The 26,790-nt window shown below is 41.8% G+C and overlaps 3 protein-coding genes across 3 annotated transcripts; all 3 read right to left on the bottom strand.

Annotated features, from left to right (window-relative positions):
- Positions 1-214: 214 nt before the first annotated feature.
- Positions 215-1,376, bottom strand: fabp7a (fatty acid binding protein 7, brain, a). The gene is made up of 4 exons (XM_080512445.1): positions 1,261-1,376; positions 902-1,074; positions 696-797; positions 215-566 (listed from the first exon to the last, which is right to left on the bottom strand). The coding sequence occupies exons 1-4, from the start codon at positions 1,331-1,333 to the stop codon at positions 516-518; spliced, it is 399 nt and encodes a 132-aa protein (XP_080368571.1). The 5' UTR covers positions 1,334-1,376; the 3' UTR covers positions 215-515.
- Positions 1,377-2,322: 946 nt separating this feature from the next.
- Positions 2,323-15,258, bottom strand: usp40 (ubiquitin specific peptidase 40). Its single transcript, XM_080513177.1, has 31 exons — positions 14,576-15,258; positions 14,437-14,504; positions 13,767-13,880; positions 12,789-12,953; positions 12,469-12,615; positions 12,225-12,368; positions 11,962-12,090; positions 11,749-11,865; positions 11,536-11,643; positions 11,273-11,434; positions 10,977-11,112; positions 10,614-10,695; positions 10,339-10,510; positions 10,166-10,250; positions 10,015-10,085; positions 9,497-9,897; positions 9,267-9,414; positions 9,080-9,140; positions 8,332-8,385; positions 7,997-8,085; positions 7,709-7,795; positions 7,232-7,268; positions 7,026-7,090; positions 6,379-6,453; positions 6,032-6,262; positions 5,795-5,913; positions 5,600-5,665; positions 4,589-4,799; positions 4,344-4,439; positions 3,838-3,932; positions 2,323-3,717 (listed from the first exon to the last, which is right to left on the bottom strand). The coding sequence occupies exons 1-31, from the start codon at positions 14,769-14,771 to the stop codon at positions 3,615-3,617; spliced, it is 3,834 nt and encodes a 1,277-aa protein (XP_080369303.1). The 5' UTR covers positions 14,772-15,258; the 3' UTR covers positions 2,323-3,614.
- Positions 15,259-16,724: 1,466 nt separating this feature from the next.
- Positions 16,725-24,367, bottom strand: LOC308142280 (thrombospondin-type laminin G domain and EAR repeat-containing protein-like). Its single transcript, XM_080512628.1, has 13 exons — positions 24,241-24,367; positions 22,857-23,080; positions 22,092-22,441; positions 21,584-21,674; positions 21,322-21,478; positions 21,091-21,222; positions 20,933-21,003; positions 20,096-20,257; positions 19,807-20,014; positions 19,465-19,697; positions 17,421-17,599; positions 17,215-17,316; positions 16,725-16,952 (listed from the first exon to the last, which is right to left on the bottom strand). Exons 1-13 carry the CDS (start codon positions 24,323-24,325, stop codon positions 16,799-16,801), a joined length of 2,148 nt encoding a protein of 715 aa, XP_080368754.1. The 5' UTR covers positions 24,326-24,367; the 3' UTR covers positions 16,725-16,798.
- Positions 24,368-26,790: the final 2,423 nt, after the last annotated feature.

The following is a 26,790-nucleotide window of genomic DNA, read 5'->3' as shown; positions in this document are numbered from 1 at the left end:
GGAGATTCACTCCCACGAGTTCAATGGTCACAGCGGCTGCTTGCTGCACGGTCGGCCCTGGCCGGCGCCGCCACCCTGCAGCTGTCACCTGGAACCGACCCGTCACAGGGACGGCCCTGTTCCCACGGGTCGGCCCGACACGACTGGGGGAGAAGAAAAAAAAAAAAAATGCGGGACTGCAAACACAAAGTTGCAAAGAGAGAGTGGTAAGGAAAAGGGAGGGCTCTGTTTGGATCTGAAGACCGAGTGAAGTGACTGAGGCATTGAAAAAGTTTTGGTTTTTTTTTTGTGTTCAACAGTTTTATTTTTCCTTCATCACATGCACTTTGAGCTCTTCACCATCTGGATTTCTTACGAAAGGTCTTACAAAAAAAAAAAAAAGTGCAAATCACTGCATGCAGTCAGAACAAATGTTATCTTGTTAGAAAAAAAAAAAAAAAAAAAGGTAGAACATGATGTCATATTTAAAAATTTGCAGTGTTGAGATGATTTGCTCTTTCAGGCCGAAGGTGAAGTTAGGCTTTCTCGTATGTGCGGACGGCCTCGACTCCCTCGAAGCTCAACGTCTGGAGGAAGAACATACACAACAGTTATTACATAATTGCACAAACTCGATTAGTTGAAGTGTCTCAGAGGAACCTACAGTCTCCTCAGCAGAGAGATGTGATGAAATAATGAAGTCATCCAAGTCTTACCATCACCAGTTTCCCATCCTTCAGTTCTCGGACAAATCTGGTCTCTTTGCCATCCCACTTCTGCGTATGCACAAATTTGTCTCCCTCCATGGTGAAAGTTGACTACAGGACAAATTTTTAAAAAATAAAATAAAAAAAAGTTTAAATTGAAATTGAAACTCAAGCCTTCAGAGCATCTTCACAGTTTTGTTTTTGTTTGTCCTCACCTTGACATGACGGTCGTCAACAGTGGTCTCATCGAACTCCTCTCCCAGTTTGGCAGAGAGCTCGCTGTTCTTGAACGTGCTCAGGGTTTTCACCACCACTTTGTCTCCATCCTGGCTGATCACCACCGTTGGTTTGGTGACATTCCCCACTTGTCTTGTGGCGAAACCAACACCTGCCAGCAAACAAGCAAACCTGCCTGTCAGTCATACACTGGAATCTTAACTCTTCATCCTGATTTGTCTTTTGCAAAAGGCTTTAACTTCAGACAGACATGCAGAACGATGACAGACAGCAGCTATGAGTCCATACATTGTGGGTAAAATAAATAAATAAATAAATAAATATCTTTAGAGCTCACCAAGTGCCTTCATGTATTCATCAAAGTTCTGGCTGTCCACCAGTTTCCACGTGGCGCAGAAAGCTTCAACCATTGTTGCAGATGTTGGTCCGGGTCGGTCGGTGCGGGACAGTTTGATGCTCTGTGCAGTGAATCCTGCAGCCTGTGCAGAGCCATTAATACTACCACGGGGGGCGGGGCTTGACCCACAGAGGCACGATCTGATTGGACGCTCCACCCGCTCCCTGAGCGCTGCTGATTGGTCAGTGTAGATAAAGGTGATTAAAATGAGAATTGTCCGTCCTGTGTGGGGAAACTGGAACTACAATGTAGATATAAAGTGCTAATACGAATAATTACTATCAAATAATTTCTAATACATTTTTTATTTTTTTTTTATGATTTCGTATGTTATTACTCAAGGTTAAAGTGCAGAATATGCAGCCACATATGCAGGATTTGTGAGAATGTGCAAGTACTTCATTGTTCATTGTTTAGTTGGAGAAAAGGCAATTCATTTCACAGTGGGGGGCAGATATGGGAAACTAGGACTACTGAGGAGGGCCGAACCACATCTTTGACTCAATTCATCCACTTTGAATTAGTCTCTTTCCTGGATGAGGATTTGAAATTGACCAGACTTCTGAAAAAGTTTCTAAAGAACAAAGCAATGATGTGATTTAATTTGAAATGCTTGATCACGGTAAGTTAACTTGAGAAATCGTAAATCCATCTCATTTATCCAACGAATTGTGTAATTATGGGTGCAGGCAGGCTGAATGAGGACATGTCACCAGCATAGGACAAATGCACAGAAAGAGTCACACGGATTCATTTGAACAGTAAATTTAGGCTCACATGTAGATGTTTTCTGGACCCTGGGAGGGAAACCCTCACATGCATGCAGACAAAACGACAAACTCTAAACTAGCTTTTCATTATCAGGCCAAAGTGGATAAATGACATCACAAATTTCCTCCTGTACATCTTTATTCTTTGCAAAATATTTTCTGTGAATACAATCCAACAGGTTTCCACTGTGACAATGCAGCAGATCCAGTAGATGTAATCAGTCACCAACTGAAACCACACAATACAACATGAAATCCCACTCTTATCAAAGTATATCAAACAACTTTCTGCATGTCTCTTCGTTTTTGTTTTTTTAACAATTCGAAAGAAAAAAAAAATGGTTCATGGCACTCGAGAGGCCGGTTTAGTATGAAGCAGCTGCACAGGTCTCTTGTGACAAAATGAAATCCTCCTCTAAAAAATACCTTATTCATACAGTAACGCTTTACATAATTTATTAGAAAGGAAGAACACACACATTTAAGTCCCTGAAGTTCACTTATAGTGCATGCAAGTAATATATCAACTGCTCCACATTGAAATTTCAGGGATCCCCAGTATCACAGAATCAAGAACTACCAGTAAAAAGGTTGAGGTTATGTAACACTGTTATGCTTTTGCCCATTTGAATGTGAAATATGTATACATGAAGAAAAAGAAAAAAAAAATTTGACAGCTTGCTTTAAAACAGTTAGATACAGTATGTCCAGGAAAGGACAGGCAGTTATTTGTTTATCCATCATGTAAAACCTGCCGGCAAATGACTAAATGTGCATTACTTGTCCATCGTGATAGTTCCAGGTGGCAGTAAAGGGTAGAGGAGGTAGAAAGAGAGGTAGAAAGAGAGGTAGGGAGGACAGAGCAGCACAGAGGCTTCTCCACATTAAGGCCCGTCTTTCCTCTCCTTGGTCGGCTTTGCGACAAACTTACCCACACATGGGCTGAAGTTTTTATTTTACTAATGAAGTTACTTACTTGTTAAACCATTTGCCTTAGAAAAACAGATCTCAGTAAATGTAGTTCTGTAATATAGTGTTTTGTGGTGGAGTTTAATTTGTTCATAAAGAGCCATAATATAAAAAAAGAGGCAATAGTTTGGATTTATACTCTCCACCCAAACTTCAATTACACTGCTGCAGGCCAAAAATGCTAAAAATATAAAACAACAAAATAAAAAGTTCAGATGCTGACGAAGCCAACCTTTCGGAAAGATTTCAGAAAATGAACAAAAACTGTAGTTTTGAAACAATAATGGTATCTGTGGCTGAAGCCATTTCTAAAGTTTGTCGGAAAAAAAAGATTCTATTGCAGCGAACCAGTGGAAATTCCAGTCAGTTGTTACAAAACCATCATAATGGGGTTCAAAAGATCTGTGGAGACAGTTTGCAAACGAGGAGGACGAAAATAATAATGGCACAATGTTGATTTCAGTGGGACTGCAGGTAGTGTGTCGCTGTGTGTACAGGCTTTATGTTCGGTGGTCCCGATCGACCTAAAGACCCTTTAGAAAATATATCCGAATACTATCTGAATACTCCAACGTTGATTGACAGCGCCACCTCTTCTTTCCTGCTTTTGGTTTGTCCGGCCTTCTTCTGTGGCGCAGCACAGCCTGCAGGCTGCTCTCTGAAAGTGAGCGAAGTAAGTAAGTAAATGGTCTTGAACTAAAAAAGAAAATGCATCAGGAGAATAATACTTTGGGTTTAGTCAAAAAGTAACTAAGGCGTTTGTCAAAAGTGGTCCCACCCTTTCCGGCGTTGTTCGGCCTGCTCCCTGAGCCTCTGTTGACCCTGTACATCCTCCTGGATGATGAAGTCCCTGTTGTTGTCGACCAGAAGGTTCTGGAAGGAAAACAAGCACATCAGTTTCGGTATTTCTAGTGCAAAAAATAAATAATCGAGAAATGTCATTAGCGAGTTTATGGCTTTAACTACATACAACATTTGGGTGTTATGGCTCGAGAATTGTCGAATGTGCAATGAGTGAGTGTTTCAGTCTCCTTTAGTCCAAAATAAATCAGAATATAAATCGGTGACACACTCCAGGGTGTTGGCTGCTGTATTGACGAGTATACAGCTCACTGCTGTCTGGTTGTATGTGGATGTGAAAATCTTGTTCTTTTTGACGACACCCGGTGAAATCCTCAACATCCTGGCTTTGATCGGCGCCAGCATCTCCAAACGCATTGTGCGACAATTCCAGCAGCGACGGTACAGGACGACAAGGATTTAACAAAGACGTATTATTCACACCTTGATGCCGATCATGTCGCCGTCTCTGAGGTGAAAAGGTGCTCCCAGTAGAGACTCGGCTTTTTTCTTCTTCTTCTTCTTGGAGACCTGTTGAGTCTGACAATAAAAGACAGTATTTATCTAAACCTTTGCGAGAAAGAAGTAAAACACGTGAAAATGCTGACATTTCAGTAGAAGGTCAAATCCTTTCTTTGTAACGTTTCTCAACATTTCTCTCGGACGCCCGCCTTCTTCTCTGCACTCACCCAGTTCGAGATTTCCTCCCACGTGTATTTGTCATGCTGATGTTTGGCCAGCAGCAGAGAGTCCGAGGAGAGGCCGTAATGCGCGGCCAGACGCGAGCGCAGAGATCGAGGAGAGGAGTCGTGGGACGCGTCCCAAACAATCTCCTCTGCAGGGTAGTAGCTCTTCTCGCCCGGCACGCCCATCTTTATATTGAGCAGGACTTCCTTTGGTCTTGAAACAAATGGAAATAAGCATCAAATGAATGTACAGGGGGAAAAAAAAAAAAAGTTGAAGTTTAATTAACTTAGATGAATATGAACATACTCAAAAAACTCTCACGCTGCACAGGTTTTATGTCACACAAACGACACGTTTTTGATTAAATGCAGAGCTTCCTGTTGAGATAGGTGATTTTTATGTGATCAATAATTCTCAAACCTGCTACAAATATGGGTTTTTGCACAAAAGCATGGCTGTAACATTTTAATTGGGCTCTACTACACTTAGTTAATTTACTTTTTTTTTTAAATGTCCCCATTTTTTCTCTTTCTTAGTTTGGTTTCTTTACAAAAGATATAATACTAGGAAAAATAAATCCCACAATTGATGATGTCATCCTTCCCTTTTTTCTTTTTTTAATCACAATTTCTTCCCTATATCCTCCACATCTTCCTCTTCTGTCTCTTTGGGGCCCGAGTTCAATTTAAAAACTACTGATTTAGACGCTACTTGGCTTTAATTCAAAGGAAATGTAAACTTAAAACTAGTGAAGGTCAACATTATTCTTTATGAGAGCCACATATTATTTCATCCTCACAACCAGATGGTTCAAGTATTTCAAACACAAAGATGTACCGGACTAATTACATGAAAAATTTTGATTTATTACTGTGACAACAGATCATTTAACATTTAAATGCGGTTCAATATTACTGTCTTCTTGTCATAACCTATGAAGCTTTGGGGTGTGGAATGGGATTGTGGGCTGCACATTGCATACAAGTCACCAGTTCTCCGTCTTAATCATTTACCTGAGATCTTCGTCTTTCAGGAGCTGCTGCACACAAATGTCTGCACCACTGGTAAGCTTCAACTTCCTGAGGGCAAAATTATTCTTAATATTTTTTTTTAAACACTACTGCAGAGCAGCAACTCGGATCAATGCACGTGTCATTGCAATGAACACTTGACAGAAATGAAAGCTGCGAGAGAAAATGGTGACAGACCTCAGCGTGGCCTGATGTCCTCTGAGGATCCGCGCCAGCCTGCTTCCTTCCAGTTGCCACAAACGCATGAAGCCTGTGGTGGGCAGACACACGTCCTGAAGAGCCGGCAACGTCAATACCTGTATAAAAAAAAATTATTAAAGAAAAACCAAGAAGGAGCAACGTTAAATAATAAATCAAGAGAACTGAATCTTTAACAGGTGAAAATCAACCACACATTTAAACTCATTACTCTACCTGAGTCTTGAGATCCTCCAGTGTTACCTCGTCCGATATCTCGACCTGCCCCACGCTTCTGAGCTCCGATGTGTTTCCGCCCCAGAGAACAAGGAGTGACTGATTGTGTCGCTCGTCTGCAATCGAAGCCTCTGACGTCTGCTGCTCTGCGGGGCCGTTGTCGGTGTGATTAAAAGTGGTTTGGACGGTTTTTGGGTCCTGATACAGCCACACAGACAACGTGAGGAAACCCTGAGAGATGGACAGAGATAAAAAAAATCAATTACGTAAAGCCACAACTTATATTAAAAGAAAAATAAATTATATATATATATATATATATATATATATATATAAAGTCTTTGTACCTTTGGAGGTAAATGTCCCTCAGTGACGACTAAGGTCTCTCCGTTGCTGATCCTCAGCTCTGCCAGAGAAGCATCCTGAGAATAAGAGGCTGTTATTTACATGCACCACAAGGGTCAAGTCATTTAGTACAATGTGCAAAGTGATATTCGCCCAACATGGATTATGAAAGAACACATTTAAACTATTAATGGAACATCACAAGTGTGTCATGGATGTAATACAGCAGTGCATGACGAAGCCTGTTCAAATAAAACTTGATGATGATGAGATGAGAGAAGGACCTGCCATGTATTTATAGGAACAATAATAACTGAAGACATTTCACTGCTGGTGATAAGAGATTTTTTAGGTTTAATGCATCTCACAGGATAAACTGGTAATTATTTATTTTTTTTTACATATTAATGTTATGGTTTATTTGAAAAACACTTATTTTAAATAATACTAATCAGTTTGCAACATGGGAGTGGCGTGAAATGACTTGCGAAAGAACGCAGAATAAATAAGATAAAAGTGTACGTGAAGATGTAATATTTAAAATCACTTTATCGTTTATCAATTTTGTCACTCATTTTCCAAGTTGCCATGTATCGTCTGGGCGGTCTTATAGAAATAAAGACTGATTGCCATCGTTCACAATGATCACCTCGTCCATAAGAGGCTCGCCAACCTCCTCGCACCAATCCAGCTTCCTCAAGTGCCAACAGGAGCCTGCAAGCACATTTTTAAGTTAGACTGAGTGCAACACAATGAACTGAAGATGTGCAGCTTGTTTGATTACAGTTCTATCAAAGTGGAAATTATGTCGATCAGGAGCAATATTAACGTCCCATAAGCTGAAGTTTACTTTACCATCGAGTCCAACAGCTTCCAGCATTATCTTCAGACACTAAAAAAACAACAACAAACAAATAAACAAATGAATGATTTATATAACAAGAACAGGCACATCTAAAAAAGAATACACATTTTTTTTAAATCTGATTATAATGGACAATTCAATTTTCTTTCCCATAATTTCATTCAAATTGTGTGACAACATAAAAATATATGAAATTAAAAGTCAAATATTGAAAACTTTTATTCTCTAAATAACTGAGCTAATAGGACAGGGAGAAAATATAATTTATCAGATTTCTATAATCATAATTACTCTTAAAATTATAATATAAACATCAATTTGAGCATTATTAGAGAAAGTATTAAAGCTGAAAGTAAAACTACAATTTCAGATGATATACAATATGCTTTGGGAATTGAGAAAACAATTAACTTTTCAATAATTTTAAACTTTTTTTATTTTTACAAGAATATTTTCTTTTCCCAAACCTCATTAACGGTACAGGTTTTCTCCACAATGACGTCCATCTCCAGGCCAGCAGAGGGAGCCGTGCCCACGGTAAAGTGCAAAAAAAGCTGCAAAGCACAGAAAGAAAAGAAAAGGAAAAAAAAAAGAAAACCTTCAATCTTCAATCAAACACTTTTAATGCTCCGAACTCTTCGATTCTGTTTTTAAATGCAGGATGCAATTACAGGCCGAGTGACTTTCAGTCTTGCAGCTGCAGGTTGGGGGGAAAAAGAAGGTTTAATTGAAGACTTCAAATGAAAAAGACACACCTGTGAGGCCTTGGGGCTGTTTCCCGGACAGAGAGTGAGTGTGGTCATGAGTCGCACCCCAGCATCGCGAACACTCAGCTCCTCACAGACTGTCACATAAAACACAAGAGTTTCATATCTGAATTCTGCAACTTCAAAGACAGACCATGAGAAGAAAAATTACAAGCAAGGGGAGTACCTATTAAAAGATTTAATGAGGGGACAGCGTAAAGGAAAGTGGATCTTAATACCCCCCCCCCCAAAAAAAATTTTTTTTTTTAATAAAATAGGGGGCTTTCCAGCTGTAAGTGATCTGCTCTATTAAAAACAGCCCCGGGAAAGAAACGATATCATACCTGGAGGAAGGAGTTTCCCTGTGCAGTCAACCTGCCTCAGACAAAACCCTGCACCTGATCAGGAAGACAGAAAAAAACCAAAACTGCTGTAATTAAAAGTCTCACAAAAATCTTTTATCCAACAGTCAGAGGAATATTTTAAACTTTTAGTAGAGTCCTGCTGCTTTCGAGATATTTCAGATAGAGTGACCTTTGAGGTCAGACGTTTGTGATTCCTTGGAATGTGAACATCTCACATTCTTCTGTTGGTTCCAACTCAACACATGCAGACATGGTCAAGACAGCATGCTCGCTAGTGTCCCCAGGTATATGATCAAAGTGGCCTGAGCGGCCTTGTATTTGATTAAAACGCCGATTCAAAACCAAAATCGACACCAGAAAATGTTCAATCATTAATCCGACTAATCACAAGCATCCCCAAGACCATTTTTATTCTATTATATAAAAAAAAAAAAACAATGCTGCTTAATGACAAGCTTTTGTTGCGAGACTATAAATAGGTCATAGTATATGAGACGCTGGCTGACAATTCTTCAATTAGATTCACACTCTTTTGTACGAGCTGCATTGACAGTCTGGTTCATTACATATATCCTTAAAAAGTTGGGCGGGCACAGATGAAGTGAGTTTTATTTTATACACCATTCGCCTGCTTTGGATGCAAATATCCTTAAAGTAAAACTAAAAGCCTGCGGTTAAAACACATCTTGATTTTTTTTTTTTTTTTAGTAGAGTCCATTCGTCTTGCCTGCTGGTTGCTCCTGCAGCTGCAGCTCCTCCACGGCTCGCTGCTTCACCTCACACAGCAGCTGGAGAGAAGAAGCATCACGCAGGAAAACACTGATAAGGAGGTTTGAAAAGCTGAAAGTCCAACGAAAACGAACAAAAAAAGAAAAAGGAAAAACAAAGTAAAGTTAGCAACACAGACTACTCACCATACTTCCAGTGGCCGGAACCTTGACTTTCTTCCTCTCCTCCTCTTGTTCTTCTCCTCCTCTGACGTGAGGGCAAAACTCCACCTGGAGCCAGCGGCAGTCCGACGGCGTCGTCACGGTGACGACGTCTCCGTTCAGGGTGAACATGCTGCGATGGAGAAGACGACGGTTATGAGAATGAGCGGCGGGCACATGATCCCTTCATATCGCAATCGTGTCGCCGCGCCGACCTGCTGTCGAACGACTGCGGCTCCAACACCAGCAGCGCGTCTCCATCTTTCAGCGACAGCTCCTTCAGAGTCCGCTGCATGTCGTCAGGTGGGAACACTCGCCATCCGCTGGCCCCGCCCCCCTCCCCGGCCCCCGCCTCCCTCCCTTTGTGCTCCTGGCACAGCAGACTCTCCTTCGGCTCTCCCAGGGCCTCCTTCACCTCCCCGAGGGTCACGCCGCCCGCGAAGCCCCTCGCCTCCTTCTTGAGACCCGACTCCCCGTTCTCAAAAGCGCCTCTGCTCTCCTCGCACTCCCCCCGATCCTCCACCTCTTGCTCGGCATCTTCGCCCAAGTAGGGACGTACGACGGTGAGGAGGACCGGCTCCCACTCCGCTCCGGTCAGGACGGTCGCGCCGCACACCTGAGTGGATGACAAAAAAAACAAAAAAACAACAACAACAAACCAGTGCAGTTAACAGATGTTTGAGCAAGTTTGAGTTAAACCTTAAATGAATACTTCAATTACAGCCCGACTCACATCTCTGCCGTTCCAGACAAACAGGTCAGAGTTGGTGTAGATTCCTGCACTGTTCAGGGAGACGCTGTCATCTGAAAGCAAAACGCACTGAAAATGAGAACAAATCAATGATTCCTAATGGCAAAGGGGCGTTCAGAACCGTGCCTCACACCTGTTAGAGTGTTGTAGAGGTGTAAACCAGCAGGAAGACTCCTCGCCACAGTCAGCGCCATATCTCCTTCCCACAGCTCCTGCATCTAAACATCAGACAAACAATCGGTGGTCTTGGCTCTTAGCTTTCACGAAGTTCAAACTGGTTTTCCCGTCGTTTTGAAGTCACGATACCTGGTAAATCGCCAGCCGCAGGTCGCCCACCGTCTTCCTGCGGTCGAAACTGAGGGACGGGTTCTCGCTTGGCGCCTTACTGACGGGTTGCAAGGCGCCATTGTCGAGTCTGTAGCTGGGCGCCAGGTGCAGGCAGAGCTCCACCGTGTTGTTCGTGGCTTCACACTTCTCTCTGCAACGCCAACAGTGTTCATGCACGTCAATAATTTGTGAAACTTTAGCGTTTCGTTGTGATAAAAGTACCAATGTCACCATAAGAACATTGTTAGATTTACCGCATCTCTTGCACTTTGACGTTTTCTTCCTGAGCCATCTGAATTAGGTGAGAGGGAACTTTATACTGGGGATTGTTTCGAGCTGGAAAAAAAAAAGAACAATATCATGTATGCATAACTTTGCCATTTTCTCATGCTTTCATTATGTCATCTTCACTTTGACAAGAACGGTGTGATTCTGCAAACATATAAGAAATTAAATAAAGAAAAGGCAAAACTTATCCATTAACACATAGGTAATGTTGAAGACCGAAAGTAATCTCAGTTGTCATCCATTGTACTTTATTAATGTCATACTGCAACATAAACTACAGTTTGGACTCAGTGGAAGGCGTAATGATTGAAGACGTTATTCTCCATTACCTTCAGCAGGCCTGTGCAGCTGTGTTTTTCTGTAAAACAGCATGTAGGCGCTCTCTTTTCCCTGGAACTGCTTCTCTATGTCGGACTCCCTGATGGAGGTCACCGCCGAGTCGTTGAGGTCGAACCAGTGGCTACCCTGCTGACAGGCAGGAAGACACACCGTGAGAAATGGAGCAGGAAAGGGATCGCAAGGGGCGTCCAGCAGGGAATCACACCGACTTCAAAGAGCTTTACAGTGATGTTACTTAAACTCGGGAGTTCCTGTTAAGAAGACGGCGACGCCGACGCGGTGTTACCTCTGGTTCGGGTTTCTGGTCCGCTTGGAGTTGATGTCCAGAAGCAGTTGGAGGCTCGGCGGAGCCAGACGGCTCGGCCCCCAGGCTGGGCAGGTGGACCTTCAGAGCCACTCGAGTGCCATTAGAGACCAACATGAAAACGTCACTGTGGGACTGGAGGAACTACACAACCGGGGAGGAAAACAAAAAAACGGAATCACAGCAACGGAAGTGAGAAAGAATTCAGAACAAGGTCACTTCACTTCAAGACACCTCAATAATACCTTGCCAATGGGGCCATGTTGTTTTCTGAACTTTTTGCTCCAAGACGAGCCAATTTTATCCATGAGCTTCTGGCCCAGCTGGTCCAACAGGACACTCTTTGAGGACTCCTAGTGGACATCGAAACAGGGCATTCATTCATTATTTTAGTGCTTGGAAACTGTCAACACAGAAACAAATAGAAGTCGAAAAAAATAAAACAGCAGTTTCAGTACCTGGGAAATTATGGCCATGAGAATAGACAATGGATCGTCTTCTTGTAGCTTTGGCTCCAACACCTCCTGCACATCCTCCTTGGCTTTTTTCTGAGATTTGGGTTTGCAATCCTCCTCCTGATAATAGAAGAGTATGCACACTTTCTTACACAAAAGCACACATCATCTTGCATAATGTGCAAAATAATGAATCGGCTCCTCTTCATGTCTTACCGGGGGCTCCCATTGTCCGAGCTCGTCAATGTCCCTGATGTAAACATGGTAATGGCCGCCATAGCAGCCGCCCTTATGGATGATCACAGAGAACAGCTCGTAGGAGTAGTCCGAATCCTCCGCATCGGTCTGTGAGGGGTGAAAAAAACCAACATTGAACATCTTATAGCAGGAGGTTGTTGGTCTTCATGAAAGCAGTACAAAAAATGTTTTAAAATAAAGCACACACAGAAAAAAAAAAAAAGTGTCTGAAAATTGTGTACCAGTTCACAAAAGGGTCGCAGGTTGATATTGAGGGGGAACGTGTAGCGTCCCGTCTCCTTGTATCGCTCAAATTTGGCAAAGTCAAAGCTGAATCTCAGCAAAGACATGGTCATGAACGGAGGCAGCTTCCTCAGTTTGGCAGACTGATGAGAAAGTGAAACACAAAACAATCAGTCAGAAAAATCCCACTTTAAAATCATTCAAATGTCAATTACGGTATTGTGACTACGGGCCGACGCGGACCTTGGCTGCAGTGACTAATCGGTCACACTGCGCACAGCGGTACAGGTTGTTGCCTTCAAACAGCTCTTCCTCCACAAACATGTTCCATAAGGCTTCTTCCAGGCTCAAAACTCCACAAACACACACTGTCAGGTCCAGAAAGTCCTCCTGAAGGAGAAGAAAAGATGCTTGAGGAGTCCCAATCACGCTTTACACCATTATTCACCCATTCACACCCAAAGGCATAAAACTCTCGTGTATCTGAGCAAACCTTTCACAGGCCTTTGTGTATAGGCTTATTGTTTCAAGCCATTGTCTATCCCAATGCACATTGGACGCACCTGTCTCTGGCTGACGTTCCCGCATTCTTTGCAGACAATGCTGTTGACAATGGTCCCGTGGTAGAGCCGGTGGATAAATGCACTGCCGCTCGTGTCCACAAGAGAGTGCTCCAATGCACTGAAGAGAATCCTGTTCAGCTCCTGCACGTCATGCTGATTTGTCCCCTGAAGAAATGTAAAAGAAGGAAAATGAAACGTGGGAGATGACAAACTACACATTTGAAACAAGCAAAAAAGTCCTGCTCTTAAGTCTTATATCCTCCACAATGGTGAACTTGTATTTAATAGTTTGGATCAGTTAACCCTCTAAACCTATTTAATAAGAAAGAAAACTGTCTATAAGGTATCTCAAAAATACTATTTGTCCATTTTCCTTCAATTCTAGCTTCTTCAATTAGGACTCTTGCCTCGCAGCAAGAATATACGTGGTTAGAAAGAGACGCCTTTCTTGAGTGGAGTTTAAATTTCCTCCAAATTACCAAAACCATGAAGTTGAGGTTCAACTGGCAGCTGAAAACTGAGCGTTGCTGTGAATTGTGTGTGGCTGGCGGCCGTCAGGAAGTTGTGTAGAAGATGGGATGGACGCAGCTCAGAAAAGCCAGTGAAGGGTAAGTTGATGTGTAGGATGTCACACTCAACATTGTTTACATCTATGCCTGATATGTAAATAGCACCTTCTCACCTTCAGCAGCCTTAATTACACATTACATATTGACGGTTTTAGAGCTGCTCATCAGGTTTAATCACTTCTTGATGTTATACACCTTCGACTGGGGTCACATGTTCATTTTGTCTGAATGCAGCTGAACGGCCGCCAGACCAAACAAGCCTTCACTCAGGTTGCTGGCCTGACTTCTATTCGGTGACGCGGTTTGTTTCGCATTTCTTTCCCGATATCACTGGAAGACAGCTGAGGCCGGAATGTGTAACTCGAGTCACTCCTTCCTCTCCCCACAGTCAAAGCGAATGGACACAGACCTCGCTGCTGTTCCAGCCAAAGCTGTCGGTGAGGTCAGCAGTGGAGGCGCTCTGCTGGTCCGTCAGCAGCAGACGGGCGAACAGTCTCTGAAGCTCCAGCGGGATCACTCTGACCTGAGCAGGAGAAGGCGGCAAAACATCTCTCACCGATCTCAAATATTTCACTTGGTCATGTACAATACAAGAATGATCAGTAAGAATGATCAACATTCACACGGAAGCACAAACATATATACATAAAAAAATTGCATATCACTTTTTCTTGATTGCCGACTTTAAAATCAATTCTCAATACCTCACAGAAATCTCACTAATGATTGGAACAATATAGTTTGAGGTTGTACAGTCGACGTCACCGTCATGCTGCGGCAGGAATATTCTTGATCAGAACCTTCCTCCAATTGTGATTAGAAGTTTTCTGCATGGATTATTTTTTGTCAGGTAATTCTACTCCTCAATCCGAAGTGACTTAAATGAAAATGTCACAATATGGAGCCTTTCCTCATCTCTTTCAGTCACTCCATATGGTCAGTTGGACGGCCGCAGGGCGATTGTCCTACACGCCTTGTCGTCCAGTTCGACTATCTTTCTGTAGGACACTGAACCCCACAGGCTGACCATTAGTGACCATTAGTGTGTCTAAGCAGATGTGACTGACATTGCGAATTACCTTCGCCTCTGGCTTGTCCTTGTCTTCCAGACGCCCCAATTCTTCTTGCCCCAAACTGAAGAGAGCCTCTGAAACAAATCAAACAGTCAAATGAAGTGCCTGTTCTCTTGTCCTGCAGTCAGTCCCCTTGCTCTCTCACCTCTGAATTCCGGGGTGAACAGCAGGGTCTGGAGCAGGGAGTTGAGGTAGCAGGTCCCTCCCTGGTTCTTGATCCCACACAGGTTGCTCTTTCCCCGGGGTGGAGGGGGCTCATCGCCCCCCTTCGCGGTCCTTCCCTTAGAGGACACGCATGAGTAGCCTTCCTCCTCCTCTTCCTCAAAAAGATTCCCAAACATGATTATGTGCTTGTTTTACAGTTTCACTCTCGGCGGTGGTGCAGGGCTCTGAACCTCGCAGTAAATCGTGTGTTCGCACTCCGATGTGCCCTCTTGCTATCTCATCTTGGTCTTCCCCAGTTCTCTGTTGACAATGGCTGGGCTGACTCTGAAATAAGAGGACTTCACGGGGCTAAACATTGCGACGAGGACTCGGCCTGTATGCGTGGGACTCGCAAGTTACACGACTGATCTTTCGTGGCAGAAGAACGAGGTGAAAGCAATCGCAGCCCGTTGAGCGGACTGACAACTCAGCGGAAATCACACACACGCCAGAAAAAAAAAAAAAAATCTGTCGATAACCGTGGACGGTCGATGTCACAACCACTAAATAAACAACAGTTCCTTACCGAAACTGCTAATTCAATACTAGTTTTACTCAAAGTCGCCCCAGCCAGAAGCTCGTTCTTCCAAAGCGTGTCTTAAAACAGAACAGAAACGAAACGTAAATAAAGATACCATCGCTGAACAGTAGGCAGCCATGTTTCTTCCTGCCGAAAATGCCGCGATGCATTGTGGTACTTGAAGTTGCATCTCAGCATCCAAGCGAGCGTAATGAGGAGATTTTCATTATTTCCCCCATAAGCATTAAAATATTGTCTGGGTTTATGAATGAATCATAAATAATAATAAAAAATTTACAATAAGTAAATTAAAATTCCTGAAAAATACTATTAAAAAAAATGAATTGCATTTAAAAGAGAACACAAAAATACAATTCTGCTACGTGAAAACATGTTTTTCTACAACAACAACATAGCTCTGTGGACTTTCAAATAAAAACCCAGCCTTCATGACTTTACAAAAAATATTTCTGTTCAGCCAGAATAACCAAGACAATAAGCCCATCCATCCATCTTCTAACACTGGTTTAGCCTGTTTGGTAAAGGGCAAAGAACACCTGGACAGGTGGCCAGTCCATCAGTGGGCAAACATGGCACACATATTCACACCTCGGGGCAATTTAGGGTCTCCAATTAAAGTCACATGCATGTTTTTGCACTGTGTGAGGAAACTGGAGGACACACAGGAAACCTGTGCCCACAAAGAGAAAACATGCAAATTCCACCCAGAAAGACCCAGCTAGTATTTGAACCCATTACATTATGATTATGGGGCAAGAGTGCTAACCATTGTACCACTTCTGCAGAAAATATATTAAAAAATAAAAAAGAAATATGTCTTAAAATTGCTGCATTATGTGTTTGTGTCCAAATATTTGTTTCTTTTACGACATCTCTTTACATGTCTGTTCTTGCAGGCTCTAAAAGCATCACTTCAATCGCAGTCATTTAAAAGTCTGTCATAACTTGAGGTTGTCAGTTTTTCCAGAAGTTAGCAACAATGTGCCCAAGGCCATGCACACAGGAGTCTATCACATTTAAAGACCCCACCAGACAACTAATTACCATTAAAACAGAAGTGTATAAACAACAATTATCTTGCACAAAAACATGCAAAGTTTAGTTTATTGTGATTTAAATAATTTACTTTCTGTTTATATACATGCAGTCAGAGGCAAAAGGCAACAAGGAGTTCATCTTTATGTAAATTCCAGCTCATAAAGTAAAATGTTGAATATAATTTCACTACCAAATGCAATCAAAAATAAAAACACAAGTATTAAATTCTATACATACAAAAGCACACAGATAACCTATAAACTATTGTTTTCTATAAGAAAATGAGGTACATCTGTGCATTTTAGCATTTATGAAGGGTTGCTTTACAACCCCTGCTAGAATTCAATGTACATGTCTTTGGAGTTAAAAAAAAAATAAAAAAAATCATAATTTGATCAATTTTGTCATATTGGTGATCATTTTAATTGTTAATTTATGCATTATGTAATAGATAATGATATGTATAGATATGATAATTTTGAATGTATCTCCAAAATGCAACACAGAAAAAACACACACAGGCACACATAAATTCAATACATGAAGCCTCACATACACAGAGACACATTCACACACTTTTTTTGTCTAGTAGGTTTTCAGTTTGAACACTTTGGAGAGAGGTGCTTTGGCACTAGAGTAGATCAAATACGATTCCCCCTTAGAGCTGAAAAACTCCCAGTCACTGCACCCGATAGTCGGGAGCCAATGAATGGGAACAAATCCTTCATATCCCTGCCACCTGCAACAAAAAGAGAAGAGGGTTCACATCAGTGGAGCATTTGCACCTTAGTTCTTGTTAATGGTCTACATCCCTGAGCTGTTAGATTGTCATAATATATCAAAAGATGGTGGTATGCTTTCACTACTCTGATTCATGGTGATGGAAGTACAACAGCGTAATAGGAGTATATCTGTTGGAAGGTTTTATGACATGTACCACAAGGTAATCAGGATGGGTGAATTATTTCATTCTGGGAGGGAGCTGTTGACAAGTTGAATACCTGTAGAGTATGCTGTTGAGAGAATAGGATTCTCCGTTAAAGGAATTAGCAACAACCAGAAAATATTCTTCCCCGAGGCTGAAGAACTCCCAATCCACAGCACTGGCGAGAAAGACCAGAAGTGTGTGGTGATGACGAGTTAATGCAATGAGTCGAAATGTTTTTTTTGTTTTTTTTAAAGGTCCTTGTGTCTGCAACATCAATACCTGTGGGTGACAATGTCCTGGAAGCGGACAAACAGCTGTCCACTCATGTCCAGTTCGTATATGGTGGAGTTGATCGTGTATTGACTCGGCCCGCTGCTGTAGAGTCTGTGTCCATTCGCAACAACCAAGAAGACTCTGCTGCCAATCTGAAACATTTCCCAGTCTGTGGCACAGAAAGTCTGCATGGACAAAGAGAAAGCACCGACTGACTAATTCATCCTCAGTTATCACAGGGAAACTCGAATAATGAGGCTTTTAAGAAGCCGTAAAAGGGTCAGTTTTAATATGTTGTGAAAGGGGTCCTACAAATGTGGGAGGAAAAAGTGACTTTCCATTGGAAGGTCTTTATATGTTGATGCCGACTGTTGCTACAGCTATAGCTTTTCACACTATAGCATTTTAGTCCACCCCTACACTTACAATATAGTTCTGAAAATGTTTGTTTTCTTAAAGTAAAGATTGACATTACCTTCATTTGTTTGTTCTTGTAATTTTTTTTTTTTTTTTTTTTTCCAATAATAGTTAAAAAGAATAAATCCTAATTGGAAAAGTCACACCCCGGACCCTCCATATTAATTAATAGGGAGAGTGAAATTTCACTGGAGCTCTTTGTTATTGCTGATTGCCAAAAATAGAACAAAAGTGCAAAGGAGATGCAATGATGACAAACTGGGCATCATAATAAATTACTACCGCCACTTAAAGAGCATGACATTACTGAAATTTAACATGCATACACACTAACAATCAATGCTACAGTGGTAAAACCCTGATGTTCAGCAGGTTCACTGTTTAATTTGCACCACTATCATCCTCATTAATTTTCTCAGAGCTCCTGGTCCAGTTTAGAATTTTTTTAAAAGATAGTTTAGGTTTCACACGACTTCCAAAAAGGTTACGTTGCGCTATTGGGCAGATTGGGTTTCATTCAAAATGAGGGTCTAATACAGAGGTCTCCAAACTCAATCCTCGAGGGCCCCTGTCCTGCAGGGTTTAGCTTCTCCCAGTTGCAACACACCTGATTGCAATGAGGGGCTCCTTATTGGGCTTTTTCGCAACCTTGGTGATGACATCATCATGAGATTCAGGCACGCTGAAGCAGGGAGAGAGCTAAAACATGCAGGACTGGGGAGCACCTTCATAGCTGTAGCAATATGAAGGTCAAGAAAAGACAAGAAAATTATAGTAATATAGTAATGAATGTTATAGTTATTTAGTGTGTTGTGTGTTTTATGAGTGGTGTTTTATGATTGCTGAAGGCGTCACACAGAATTACAGTTTGACTCCGGACTCTTGAGTCATCCTCTGAGGATGATAAATATCTGTACAAAGCCATAATTACACTACATTATCATGTTGATATCGTCCCCGCCAAGACTCATAGCTGATTTGGCCAAAAAGATGTCAAAAACAAACATTCCTGTTCTATTTCTGAATGATTTCAGGTGATTAATTTCCCTCAGCCCCTTAAGGTGTTCTTATGAGTTCTCACAACCAGCTGTGGAGTTCCCCTAAATCACCCATATCCTCGTGGTTTCTCACATGACTATCAATGTGTCAACACCCTCACATCAAATGTGGCTGGGTTTAAATATACGATTCACTATCTGTTACATGTCAAAGCACTGCTTCAGTGGGGGCCAAATCAAGCCAAACCACGCGCTTTACATTTGGCACTGTCTTAAACACACAGACACGCCTATTCCTTGCTCTCCATCTTTTTTCCAATAATCTATTAATTGCTCACTGTTTGTACGCCACTCATTTCTTTGTGTACAGACAAGATACTCTTTTATTTTTTACCATCTCAGAGTGATGAGTGGCATGGAAATCCTGCAGCAAAATATTACCTCCAAGTGCTAATATAGGTTAAATTTCCATCTGATGCTCAAATACCATCAAGATCTGTGGTTTCTTGTGTTTTTGATCTAAACAGCTATTCTGGGGTTTTGGTTTTTTTTTTTTCATTTTTGAACTATCCAGTGAGTTTCTAAGCTATTTTTTTTAAGAGCAGTTCAGCATTTCTCGGCCAACCTTTGCTTACTTTAATTGTCTGGAACACCTGGAAGCTTCCATTGACCCAAACATAGATGACAGAGTCGACAGATGTGGTCACTCCATCAAAAGCATTTGCAACCACCAGGAAATGGTAAGGCCCGACCGTGAAAAACTCCCAGTCATAAGCCCCTGAAGTCATCAGCATCTGGTGAGCCTCGAAAGACTTTGTTAATCCGTTGAACTTGTAAATCACACTGTTTATAGTGTGATTGTTGTTACCTGAAAGACGAACCGGGAAGAAATAAATGCAACACTATGCCGTCATAGCAGGACATGTCAGGAACGATGCAAGGTAACAAAGTCATGTAATGGCTATTTTTGTTTTTACCTTTTCGGTGATTAGCCACAGCAAGATAGGTTTCTTGATTGATTTCAAATGCCTCCCAGTCTCGGGCACAGTGGGTCTGCAGAGTCTGAAACTGCACAAACTTGTTTCTTCTTTTGCTCCACTTGTAAATCACAGAAAAATCCACCTCGGTGTCTTTGGTCATTTGCCTGTCTGGAGCTCCCCCGGAATTAGACCCAACGAGGAACAACTACGTCAAAGAAATAGAACAGAGACGATGTGGGTGCAAAACCTCATCGGAAAGCAAAATGTGGCCGTATGTGTTTCATACCTTCTTGCCCATCTTAAAATGTCTCCAAGCTAAAGCTCCGTATGTGCTGATGTTCTGGTAGAGCTGGAAACCTGAATTGGTCCACAGATACACAGCAGAGCCAGAAGCTGTGGACCGATGAGCCATAGCAGCCATCAGACCCATACTGGGAACCTCAAACACCTGGAGTTTAGATGAAATCAAAGTTATAACGTGACAGATATGCTGGGTGCAATTTATTAAGGTGAAGTGCAGGATATTACCACAACCTGTCTATGAATACAACCCTCTGCTGACTTATTTATACCGTAGGGCATTCGAAATGTATCTCCCCTTCAAAAGGATTTAAGGTCCTTCTCCAACCACACCAAAATGATAAATCAAATAAAGTTCTTTTAAAATCTAAGCAATATAATCCAAGTAAAACTGTTGCCTCTCACCACACTGACATCAATATGTTATTTACCCTCCCTCTGATGCTGCACTTCACTTCCTTCACACTAAGTGCTAAATTTCTGGTTTTGATTTCAGATATAAATGTCAATGGCTGATACATAAGCAATAAATGACTTTTTGTTGATGGATGACAGTTGGATGCTTTTGATTTTGAGGATTTCTTTATTCCCACCAGCCACCGGCTAAATCATTCCCTCTTCTTCTTTCATCAAGAATCTACACTCTGAGAAAAGCTGAGCTTTTATTGTTGATCTTGGGCAACATTTTTTTTTTTCCATCCACCTTCTATGCTGCTTGGTCAATTTCAGGGTCACAGGTTGCAAAAGTAGTTGTGAAATCACAAAAGAAATACGTCATTCTGACGTGCAGAAAGACCACACGTATTCAAAAAGTCCGAATTACCTCCACGTCGTGTGTCTCTGAGCTGGTGGAGAGGACCTGATGTTCCAACATGTAGTCCAACCTTTTATGATCTGTGTAGACCGAGAGGAGAAGATTTTGTCACTTTTCATACAAACAGGAGCAGAGGCTTGCTCATGAGCAGACGTTTGAATTCTCACCTTCTAACACGGTGACCCACACAGCCCCGTCACAGAGGTACAGGCCCTTTCTGAGCGGATTGAACCACAGCTGACCTTGACGCAGCTCTGAGCAGGATCTCTCCAACCCCACAGCCACGCGCTCCTCTGTTTCTGAATATAAAACGCATACTGGTCTAAGAAACACACGCTTCATTTCACTTAAATGTTGTCGTTGCTTTAAATTCCTCCTGTATTGTATGTTTAAATTACCAGAGGGAGTTCCGTGTCGCCCCCCCTCCCTTCCTATGACATGTAGGTCTAAGAGCAGTGGTGGCACTGACAGGACTGCCAGTTGGGGGTCGTTGGAAGGGCAGATGTGATGGGTGGCGTCTGAACCCGGCACCAGAACCAGCTGTCGGAGCAGACCCTTAAGGATAGAGGAACGGATAAGGTTCATTTTCCATCACTTTTGAGGTCATGAGGTATTTCATATGCATCTTGTTACCCTTTGAGATAAAGAAACGCGTCTTACTGAAAACAAGCCTTTCCACCGACCCCGACTGCCAACGTTGACTCTGGATCCTTGAATGTTGACGTCTGAGGGAAAAGGCCTGGAGGGAATGCTGTTTGCAATACCAGATATATATAATTATTTATAATCACTGCACTAAGTTGTTTTTTCTACTGTAAATGAAGTAAATACTCTGTAATTAAAGCAGCATCACCTGTTCATACGAGAGGTCGGAAAAGAGGAGACACGATTTCTATTACATATCTAAGTGCTATGTGGGTGTTGATAGTCCTCCCTCCTGTGTGCCAGAGGGAGTTTCCGCGAAAAACAATCTATCACACACTGTCAGGGAACGATGATATGGCTGCGGGGTGCAAGGCAGATTTGGAGCAGCACCATTTTTATTGTGGTGAAGGATCTAGTACGCCTCAAGGGAGCTCGGAAGGAACAGGAAGAGAGGATGACGGCAGACAGACAATTCAGTGGCAAAAAAAAAAGGGGGGGGGGGGTGGTGGGAACATGAGCTTACATTTCCAGAGGTGTGTTGCAGTCCACCGTGAGCGTTGCATGATGTCTACCAACGACGAGAACGAGGGTGTGCCACTGGTCGTCAGCCAACCGGGTGCCTCGAAACACCCAGTGCTCCACGACGTCTCTGTGACTTTTAAAAACTAAACCCAGGCGTTTCCTCGAGAACTTCAGGCCCAGGATGAGCCGCGAACTGTGTTTTTTTCTCTTCATCCTCTTTGTCTCCCTCTGGTGCTCTTCTCCAGTCTTATCTTTCGTCAGTTCCACAATGTCGTCGTTCTCCTCGCTCTCATCTCTTGATTGTTTTCTGTCTTTTTTTGACTCAGTTAAGGAAAAGATGTATTCATCTCCCTGTGGCATAACAAAGCAAACATTCAAAAACAAAGGACATTTAGGCAGAGGTTTCTTTTTTCACTGATGGACGTTTAGTTTGTATGTGTATCAGTTTTGCAATATTTCAACTGTTTTACTTAAGGGGCCAATGTTCTACTCATTCCTTTGGTGCATCTGTTTTATTTACATACTACTCAGCCTGTTCCCATAAAAAAAGCATAATAACACATCTATCTATCTATCTATCTATCTATCTATCTATCTATCTATCTATCTATCTATCTATCTATCTATCTATCTATCTATCTATCTATCTATCTATCTATCTATCTATCTATCTATCTATCTATCTATCTATCTATCTATCTATCTATCTATCTATCTATCTATCTATCTATCTATCTATCTCATTGTCTTTCTTATTGATGCTCACCTTTGGTGCAATGTGACCGAATTTTAAAGTCACAACGATGGAGAATTCTTCGGGGAACCATTCACAGTTCAACAGCAGCTCAGATGAGGGAAAGCTCAGCGAGCGCTCTGGGCTCAAAATCTGAATGCCCCTCCTGCCCGCGGCTGACTTCATCTGCAGGCCAGAGACAAGTTTGGAGGTGTCCCTCTCCAGGAGAAAAGACAGAAGATCCAGGGGGACCATATCTGAACACAATAAGTAAATAAAGAAGATGATTATTGCAACACAATAAACCAGCAGGTCCTAACCGGGGGGGCTGGGAGCCCCCAGTCAGGGCACAAAATACCACTGAGGGGCTCTTCAGGTCAATAATGAGATGTAGTAGCTATCAACCAGATCAACCAGAAACATTCTGAATAAATAAATGATTTGCTTGTACTGCATAAAATTCTCACACAGTGCAAATTGAAAATCAGCATGCTTACTAATAACTTGATAACTTGATAGTTATAACAAAACTGAGGTTATCTTATTTCTAAAATTACACAGATTAAAGAATAAATATTTTTGTATGTATGTATAATAGAATAAATTATGAAAATCAGATGTCTCTCTTTGAATCCTTTTGTATTACTGTTTCTCTGGTTGTACCAACACGATTTTAACCTTGTCAGTCTTCATGCATGTTTTCATGTGTAATATCATCTTCAACACATCTGCCATCACCAATAAACAGTTCAAACTTGGTTATTGCTTGCACGCGTCAGAGAGGTAGTTAATAACAGTTGTAAAATAATAAATTCATTACAGCCCCCTCATCCCACCCCACCCTTCTTTGTGAGAAACAGCCTGAGGAACCTGTGGCGCTTTATGAGATTTTATTGGGGATTCCAAAGCGATACTCCTTGCAAACTGAGAAGAATCAAAAGCAATAGTTCTGAAGAGGCATCATTGGAGAAAAGAAAAAAAAACGCACCCTGTTTCGACTGTTCTTCTGATGTGCACAGATTTGTTGTGGAATCCAAACTATATCCACTGTCTGTACTTGTTTGTAGATGTGAATTTAAATTAATACGGCACGCACACACACACACACACACACACACACACACACACACACACACACACACACACACACACACACACACACACACGTACGCGCGCACGCACGCACACACACACACACACAAACACAAGCGCCCTCTCCCTGCGCTGAAAGCAGACACAGACAGTTGGAATTATCCAAAAGAATTTTAGCTGGAGGGGTTTCCCTGGTTTTAGGTGAAACCATAAACCATCCACTGGATAATCATTAACTGAACATTACATGTGTGGAAGTGAGTTGAGGTTATAGAGAATACAGATGAGGTTAGGAGATATAGAATAGAATAAAAAGGTTTAATACCTGCACACTGTCGCTGGGTGTCTGTCGTGGTGTCGGTGACCCTTAACCCCAGCAGAAGGAGCTGTACAAACACCAGCGTTGACATTGCAGAAGGTCGTTTTGGTTCAGTTTCCAGCAGGTAGGAATGTCTCCATGTTGAAGGTAATCCCTTGTTCACTGCTAACAATTCTCTATCTCAACTGATAATAGACGGCAAAAAGAATGTGCACTTGTCATCTTCATCCCAGGTTAAAACTTCCAGATCGTCCAAGTCCAAACAAAGAATAAATGGAGGCCAGTCTGGCATGTCACATGTACGTTAACAGAGAAAGCCCAGGAGCATCTGCGTTCAGGAAGAAATCCATTCATCTGTGTGGAGGATCCTGCACCTGCAACGCTTTTTAAACACCGGGGCCATGCAAATCATAAACCAGCCTTTCACTCATCCACCCTCAACCACAAATCTGATGACACAGACCTGCCAGAGGGGTGAGCTGCTCCGCATCTGTGCGCGCACGTGTGTGTGTGTGTGTGTGTGTGTGTGTGTGTGTGTGTGTGTGTGTGTGTGTGTGTGTGTGTGTGTGTGTTACTTAAAAGCATGCAAACTGACGTACAAGCTATCAGTGTGTCAATATGTAATTGCAATAACAAAAACATTCTTATTGATTTATTGCATATTTATAAATAATAATCCATACTCAATTGTTCCTGGAGAGAATTCACAAATCCATCAGTCTTCTAATCCATTTTTTTTTATCATGCAGAGGTTCCTTCAACACAACCGAGACTTCTCTCTCAGTGAGTTGGCTTTTCAGTCAGTCACACCCATTTGTAAGATTATAGAGGGTCGTCCCCTAAAGTGTGAATTAATCATTGTACCTCACAGCCACAGTAAAATTAATACAGCCTTCGAAAGGTACACTTTAGGAAAATAAGCTAATACTAATTTTTCTCCAGTTCATTCACTTATACTACGTACAGTTCAAACTGCATTATTGACTTTTATATTTTTAAAGTCAAGATGTTACTAAATATGACGATGGTTTGATTTTAATGTTTAAATCTTTCAAATTAGGTTTTTGTAGCCACAAAGTCTATCCCAGCAGATACAATTTGTGCATTATAGTTACATTTGTTTACCATTTTGTACTTTCAATATAACCTACTCCACTTTTTACTTTGCTGAAGAAAGAAAATATTTAATATTGCTTGAGAGGTAAATGCTTTAGTTTTTGAGGAAACGTGCTTCAACAATACTTCTAATTAAGTTGTATTTGTTTGAACATTTGTCATCTCATTTTATGACCAATAAATACAAAATATGTGCTCGAACAAGGACGTTCAAGGGTCAAAATCCTGTGCTTTTCCAAATATGACTAAGCCGCCGGGGGTCAACAATAAACACTACAAGAAGCCAATCATTCCAAGACATGAGGAGGCTTCAGTAACAGAATATTTACAAATAAAAGTATTTGCATCTCTTTTGACAAGCCTGGACAGAGGAAATCCCGAGGAGGAGTGTGAACACTGACGTCAGACTTTTAAATACAGGCTCTACAGAAAGGCACTGAGTGTCCTGGGTTGTTACAAAAGGTTTTCTGGGTCTGTTTGGCCTCAGGTTGTTTGTCACTAGGTGCTTTTGTTCTGGCAAAACAGCACCTTTCCAACTCGTGTCAGATATCTCAGGGTGCTTCCAGCCACTGACCCGCACATTTACAAGGCAAATGCTCTCCCATCTCTCTTCATTGCACTCACATGAAAAACACAGAATGAACACAGATCGGGATACAAGATATCGACGCTGTCCTGGATCATGTTTTTCTGCTTTCGTGCTCCGTCGGAGAGCAGAGTGTGGACGCTTCACAACTGGACTGCTTAGATGATGAAAAGAAGATTAACTCCAACATTATGTTCCTTTTTCCTGGTCTGACTCATCAACCAGTCATTAATCTTATAAACAGTCCAGTTTCACTGACTGTGTCCATTGAAATAACTTTATCAGATGAGATTGTTGGTTCTAAAAGAGGACTCTTACGATAATTCCCTGAAGCGATGCAGTCCCAGATAATCACAATTGTTTTGATGTGCTTCTTTATTGAACTAAAATAATGAGCTGAAGCATAGATAAAGTTTACCTCAGATGATCGTGGCAAAGGGTTAGGGTTAATGTGTTAATAAACTAGATTATGAGCAAACCAGAAATGAGTGATTTGCAAGATTCAATGCCGCCATCTTGTGTCCGTTTTTATTTGAGCAGGGGGAACTTTGCCAACAGTGGTTTTGCATTTCCATGTTCTCCTCATATTGCTCATCTTTAACCATACACCTGGTTTGAGTCCCGGAAGTCTGTGTGGAGTTTGTATGTTGTCCTTGTGCATGTTTCCTCCCACAATCGCTAAATATGAATCCGAGGTCAATTCTCTCCAATAAATTAGTCATAGGTATTAATGTGTTCATCTCAAGCTGTGTGATTACCCACCTTCACCCATAATCACCCGAATGGCTTCTAAATGACCCAAAAGGCTCATTTCTGAATGAAGTTCAATGGGATTCAATGGGTGAAGACTTCTG

The sequence above is a fragment of the Blennius ocellaris genome (genome assembly GCF_963422515.1).
Source record: "Blennius ocellaris genome assembly, chromosome: 17".
In the NCBI taxonomy this organism is placed as follows: Eukaryota; Metazoa; Chordata; class Actinopteri; order Blenniiformes; family Blenniidae; genus Blennius; species Blennius ocellaris.
This window is presented reverse-complemented; position numbering and strand designations above follow the sequence as displayed.

Bases quoted from the DNA above. Each gene is read 5' to 3' on its own strand.
- usp40 (XM_080513177.1), bottom strand. From the start codon at position 14,771: ATGTTTGGGAATCTTTTTGAGGAAGAGGAGGAGGAAGGCTACTCATGC. The intron at 11,866-11,961 runs GTAAGACATGAA...TTCTATTATCAG, and splicing joins TCGGACAATGGGAGCCCCCG to GAGGAGGATTGCAAACCCAA. The intron at 5,666-5,794 runs GTCTGTCACCAT...TTTTGCCCTCAG, and splicing joins GGACATCAGGCCACGCTGAG to GAAGTTGAAGCTTACCAGTG.
- LOC308142280 (XM_080512628.1), bottom strand. From the start codon at position 24,325: ATGTCAACGCTGGTGTTTGTACAGCTCCTTCTGCTGGGGTTAAGGGTC. The intron at 22,442-22,856 runs GTGAGCATCAAT...GTTATGCCACAG, and splicing joins TCGGTCACATTGCACCAAAG to GGAGATGAATACATCTTTTC. The intron at 19,698-19,806 runs GTAAAAACAAAA...TTCGTCTTTCAG, and splicing joins TGTGGCTAATCACCGAAAAG to GTAACAACAATCACACTATA.
- fabp7a (XM_080512445.1), bottom strand. From the start codon at position 1,333: ATGGTTGAAGCTTTCTGCGCCACGTGGAAACTGGTGGACAGCCAGAAC. The intron at 798-901 runs GTGAGGACAAAC...TTTGTCCTGTAG, and splicing joins TTGACGACCGTCATGTCAAG to TCAACTTTCACCATGGAGGG. The intron at 567-695 runs GTAAGACTTGGA...TTCTTCCTCCAG, and splicing joins AGGATGGGAAACTGGTGATG to ACGTTGAGCTTCGAGGGAGT.